A 6,691-nucleotide genomic window follows, 5' to 3' on the forward strand; every position below is an offset into this window, starting at 1 on the left:
GTACATTTTCTACCCTACTCGGCGATTATAGACTGAGATGTAAATTTACCATTAAAATACAAAGTACATGTGTAAGACCAAGGTAATGAAAGCTGTCAGGAGCTTCTAGTTTGCTACCATTTTAAAACCAAATGCTGGTGGTGTTTGTTTTCCCTCCTTTACGGAATATAAGAACTTTTGGCTATTTTCTAATATTAACTTTTAAGTCCCGTTTGTTACAAACACTGAAAAGTATTTAACATGTTTTGTAAACCTGTAGCTGATTCAGAAAAGAGGACAGTATCATCAGCGTACATTTATGGCAAGCCCTTTTACTATTTACCATCTCTTTAAATAAGAGAGATATCTCTTTACACTAGAGAGATATCTCTATTGGTTGTAGAAATATCTCTACAAGTTAGTGAGATATCTTTTTACGCTAGGGAGATATCTCTTTAACTAAAAAGATATCTCTTTAAACAAACGAAATCATTTAAAGCTGGGAGTTTTTGGGTCGTATGGGGCTTTATTGAATATTTGAAGGTATCTTTGGATACAAGTATAGTAGGAAAATATGTTAAGAATTTTTTGATATTAAATTTATGAGACAACAACACAAGAATACAACGATATAAGGCTTCAACCGTGCGCAGCTTTTTGTGCGCCGTAAATCGAAGGTTTTTACAAGGTGTGGATCTGTAGATCTCTGTTCCGTCAAAATATTTTTTCAAAGAGCTACAGTTCTGCAGCTAATCCGAATTAATCTCGAGTTTCGAAAGATGCAATGGCTATGTAAAACCTCCAGAGGATGTCGAGAGTATTGGCGCTATTTGTTATTTTTGTAAATCAAATCATATATTGGGTGACGTGAGTGCCCCCCCCCCCCCCTTATTTCTTAAATGCATCCTCAAAATCATTCTCATAGAGGCATAACAAAAAGGGAGACGATCTCTTTCCTTGCATTAATCCATTTGTACATTAGAAGTTCGATAATTCAGATTGAAATCTTACACAACATTTTAAGTTGCTATACAATGATTTGATGGTTGTTAGTAGTTTACCAGTGATGCCACTACGAATTTTTTTAAAAATAGCTTTTTTGATTAACATGATCGAAAACCATTTGATAGTCAACAAAGCAGCAAAATAACTTATTCCACTTAGTGACGCAACTATAGCATCTGTAGTGCCAAAACAAACATAACATCCGACACAACATTATTCTCGTTTTTTAGCAGTAAATGTTTTGACAAGCAAGTTTCTTGAGGTATACGTCTATAGTTATGAGTGTCGTTAGCATTTTTTTTCCTTAAATGACAGGGAAATAATTCTCTCAGACCAACATGTCGGAAAATTACCTTGATGAAATAGAATATTGAATAGACATGACAATAATGGAATAAAAATACCACGAAATTTACATATGTATTCATTTAACAAATTATCAACAGCTGGCGATTTACCAACTTTCATTTTCTTTAATACATTACAAACTTCATCACATGGAATCGGAGCATCTAGTTCCTCAATGGTGTAACCTTGAGCACGGTTCATATCTGTATTATTGTTATCTACATCAATATTACAGACAAACTTGAAATGTTGAAAGAAATTATTTAAAGATAATTGTGTAGGCTGAGAGCGAGAACTCTTCTTAAAGGCCTTTAATTATCTCGGATTGCTCTTACGTAACGGGTATATCAGGTGATTCCCAAATATTTCAACGTCGAATAGTTTTTACCATATAAGGTAATCTTTCAGGTGAATGTTTCTCCGCTATATTTAAGAACCTCACCGGCCGGCTTCCTCATTCAAAAGAAAATTTGTACTGACGGTGGTTTGCCCAGGAAGTGAAAAATAAAACAAAATGGGTGACGAAGACGTTGCAGCTTTAGTTATTGATAATGGATCCGGAATGTGCAAGGCCGGATTCGCCGGAGACGATGCCCCCAGGGCCGTGTTCCCCTCCATTGTTGGACGACCTAGACATCAGGTTAATTTTATGTTTCCTTCACTATATTTAATTGTAACAATCAGTTTAGATTTTTAATGCACTATCATATATAAAACACATCTATTGGACGAATTCATTGGAATTACTTACAAAAAAGACACCACTTTGTGGTGGGGGGCGACCTTTAGGAAAAAAAACTTTAACAGTCCTCATTACAATTAACACTTGTGACTAATGAATTACATGTGGACTATAGCACTTATGACTGGTACTGATTTACAAGTCTTTTTTAGAGCACATGGCTTTCAATACTTTGAGTGTGGCTGGCGAACTAGTTTGTAGGGGCGTGGCATCGTACACACTGTTAAAAAGATAATTGCTTATATTATAGAGATTTCATTAAGCAGTTTTTTAAAATCAGCTAATTAACATCTACATGGATAGCACTGAACAGGAACCACGTGATTCATTAATGTATGGTAAAGCAGCCAAATCAGAATTAGTCCCTACATTTCATTAGAATTAGTCCCTACATTTCATTAGAATTAGTCCCTACATTTCATTAGAATTAGTCCCTACATTTCATTTTGATTAGACTGATGATGTATAGCAAATGCGCATTTAAAATTTAAAATTTCTGGACGAGACGTGGTTTCATAGATACCTTTATCGCGTTTTTCCTAATTCTATACAATAATAACGTTCTTTGGTATTATTAGTTACACAGTTAGTTAGTGACCTGATACGGAAAAATAAATGGTGCGAAAAGAAAACCCGTATCAGGTGAGGCGAAAAATAAATGGTGTGAAAAGAAAACCCGTATCATTCTTTTCTTGTTTTGTTTTTTTCACGCCATGTATTTTTCCGTATCAAGTCACTTACTAACTGTGTAACGAATTTATCACGTCGAAGACCTCTAACTGTATACATGAGAGTCTATATCATACATCTTATCGCTTCCCCAGTTTTTGAACAATATCCAATCAATCAATCAATCATATGCGATATAGAAAAAAAAAAATCTGCCACAACAATGGTCGAAGTTTCAAATCGATCACAGGTTTTCGACGTTTTTAAGAAACCACATCTTGCTGGAAGATATAAATAATGATTTGCTGTTATTTTATTTCTAATTTAAACCGTATTAAGAACCTTTGGAATCAGTATCTAATTACTAATGTAGTAATATTTAATTTCAACATGCATCATATATACATACATGCATGTACGTTAAAAATGATGTAAAAAAACTGCTTTAAAAAAAACACCCGCACAAACACGTCAATATTATTACAAAGTAGCAATAAGTTTTATGCATTATATTTGATATATTTGTATTAAAGATAGTTTAAGATTTAGCGAAAAAAGTAACAGACATCCCAACTATCTAGCTCTTGAGATATAACGTATCAGTACCCATTTTTGCGAAAACGGCCGATTTCCGCAATCATTCTTTTTTAAAATTCATTTTGTTTGCAGCCAACAATTACCGACACCATATTGATAATGAAAGAAGAATATTAATGGATAATTAAACATGCAAAATATAAATCTGGTTGTTGCATGCAAAAGTATTTGTTTTTGCGTTTATTCATGACGTCATAATAAAATATTATGTCATTTTCATATATCTATATTGCAAATCACATTTTCCTCTATGAACCAACCAAATTTCAGCGCGCGACACAATCCGTTCACAATAACTATGAACGGATTATGAACTAGCTTAAAGCACGCGACCGAGAGAACGTAATAGTTTGAAGAAAAAAAATAGAACATCTGTTACAAATATCTCGCAAGTCACACCTTTGGATTAAGATTGTAAACTTACGTGGATTATCATCCCAATCTTGCGGTGTCCTACCTCCAAAATACAGTGCAACTTGCAATGTTGATAAAAGGCAGGGTGAGACGAAATTTGACGTCATGTCTATGTGTTGACGTACCTCACAATAACTACTGTGACAGAGGCTAGGAATTCGGTTTATGCAACAAAATAGAAGCAATGTAAACAAACGGTGTTTTAGTAAATGAATATAAATATAAGAAATGAACATCACTTTTGAGCTGAATTTGCATCAAATCCAAATCCGTTCATACTGACCATGAACAGCTCAAAAGTGATGTTCATTTCTTAAGTAAGTGGGATTAGAAGAACATCCTAGTTGTGTAAATAAAAAGAATAATTAAGCATAGTATGAAAGTTGAAAAAATGAAAAAAATCTCGGCGGTATATAGCCAATAACGTCCCTTGTCCTTACTCGCTCAATACGGATTTTTCTCGCATGATATGTTTTTTTCCCGTGGGGATCCGGGTTAGAATAGGTCCTCAGTACCCCCTTACTTGTCGTAAGGGGCAACTAAATGGGGCGGTCCTTCGGATGAGACCGTAAAAAACCGAGGTCGCGTGTCACAGCAGATGTGGCACGATAAAGATCCCTCCCTGCTCAATGGCCATAAGGGCCGAGCATATGCCTAAATTTTGCAGCCCTTCACCGGCAGTGGTGAAGTCTCCATATGAGTGAAATATTCTCAAAGAGGGACGTTAAACAATATTCAATCAATCAATCACGGCGTCATGTGACGAAGATCTGACCAATTAGATTTCAAAAATTTTGTCTGAGGCGTGATAAAGTATGTCCTGCTTCGATTCACTTCATGTCTTCTTGAATATTGCTCAATTAGCATACAGGTATATACATGTACGGTGTCGTGGGAATGGAACACGAGTTCAAATCATTTGAATGATTTATTTTTGGTGAACCAAAGTGTGAATAACATATAGAAGAACTACATCCATAATCCATGTATACACATCAATTCAAAGTAATGCATAGACTTTTACAATTCAATTTCCAGGGTGTAATGGTTGGTATGGGTCAGAAAGACAGCTATGTAGGAGACGAGGCCCAGAGCAAGAGAGGTATTCTCACCCTCAAGTACCCCATTGAACACGGCGTCGTCACCAACTGGGACGACATGGAGAAGATCTGGCATCACACCTTCTACAATGAACTCCGTGTGGCACCAGAGGAACACCCCGTCCTCCTGACCGAGGCCCCACTCAACCCCAAAGCCAACAGAGAAAAGATGACACAGATCATGTTCGAAACCTTCAACTCTCCCGCCATGTACGTCGCTATCCAGGCCGTACTTTCCCTGTACGCTTCCGGTCGTACAACTGGTATTGTACTGGATTCCGGAGACGGTGTCACCCACACAGTACCCATCTATGAAGGTTACGCCCTTCCCCACGCCATCATGCGATTGGATCTCGCTGGACGTGATCTGACCGATTACCTCATGAAAATCCTCACAGAGCGTGGTTACTCCTTCACAACCACAGCTGAGAGAGAAATCGTCAGAGACATTAAAGAGAAATTGTGCTATGTTGCTTTGGACTTCGAACAGGAGATGGCAACTTCTGCATCCTCATCGTCCCTGGAGAAGAGTTATGAACTTCCTGACGGTCAGGTCATCACCATCGGAAACGAGCGATTCAGGTGCCCAGAGGCCATGTTTCAGCCATCCTTCCTTGGAATGGAATCTTCTGGTATCCATGAAACCACATACAACAGTATCATGAAGTGTGATGTCGATATCCGTAAAGACTTGTACGCTAATACTGTCTTGTCTGGTGGTTCAACGATGTACCCTGGCATTGCTGACCGTATGCAGAAAGAAATCACTGCTCTCGCACCACCAACAATGAAGATCAAGATTATCGCCCCACCAGAGAGGAAATACTCCGTCTGGATCGGTGGTTCCATCCTTGCTTCTCTCTCCACCTTCCAACAGATGTGGATCAGCAAACAGGAATACGATGAATCGGGTCCATCCATTGTCCACAGGAAGTGCTTCTAAGTACTGTTCTTTCCAGTGACTTTAAGTTAAGGATTGCATAACACGGAAAATTTCATACATTGAGACCATCATATTTCATCCATTATATATTTCTTATCCCCTCGCACAACTAGTTACGAAGGGGATATAGCATCTCTAATGTGCACACACACACACACACACACACACACACACACACACACACACACACACACATATATATATATATATATATAGGAAATACTCCGTCTGGATCGGTGGTTCCATCCTTGCTTCTCTCTCCACCTTCCAACAGATGTGGATCAGCAAACAGGTATACGATGAATCGGGTCCATCCATTGTCCACAGGAAGTGCTTTTTTTTTCTTTTTTTTTAAAGTAATGTTCTTTCTAGGAACTCTAAGATATTATACAAATTTTCATATATTGAGACCGTAACATTTCATCTTTTATATATTTTAAATACTTTGTTATACCCTTAATATATTTGTTACAATATAATAGATTTATAATGCAAGAATTTCTTCTGTCAATAAATCAAAGGAGGGATACGTATTGAAATCGGAATACTTGAGGAACATGAACAACCCGCAACGTTTTATTTTATATACATTTAATTATTAAGTGTTGACATGAAGAATATACCCATGGAAATATGGGAGCTTTTGATCTTGGCCCCACAATAATGATTCATGAATGTATGTCGGGAAAAGACATAGCGTACATCCAAAGCTTTAGGTCTCCTTTGGTCGATCTTATTCCGCAGGTGATAAAAGCGGCGCACAGACAAATAAAATAGGACGGCTTGTGTCACTTTCATATAATATTCAAATCGTCCAAATCGTTGACACAACTCTCGGAAATTCCATGAAAGAATGAAAACGATAAATACATACAAAATAAACGTGGATTCTGT

At 37.1% G+C, this 6,691-nt stretch overlaps 1 protein-coding gene across 1 annotated transcript; it reads left to right on the forward strand.

Annotated features, from left to right (window-relative positions):
* The first annotated feature begins 1,631 nt into the window (after positions 1-1,631).
* On the forward strand, positions 1,632-6,292 carry LOC125669557 (actin). Its single transcript, XM_048904146.2, has 2 exons — positions 1,632-1,972; positions 4,793-6,292. Exons 1-2 carry the CDS (start codon positions 1,847-1,849, stop codon positions 5,795-5,797), a joined length of 1,131 nt encoding a protein of 376 aa, XP_048760103.1. The 5' UTR covers positions 1,632-1,846; the 3' UTR covers positions 5,798-6,292.
* The last annotated feature ends 399 nt before the right edge of the window (positions 6,293-6,691 follow it).

This window comes from Ostrea edulis, chromosome 4, assembly GCF_947568905.1.
Source record: "Ostrea edulis chromosome 4, xbOstEdul1.1, whole genome shotgun sequence".
NCBI lineage: Eukaryota > Metazoa > Mollusca > Bivalvia > Ostreida > Ostreidae > Ostrea > Ostrea edulis.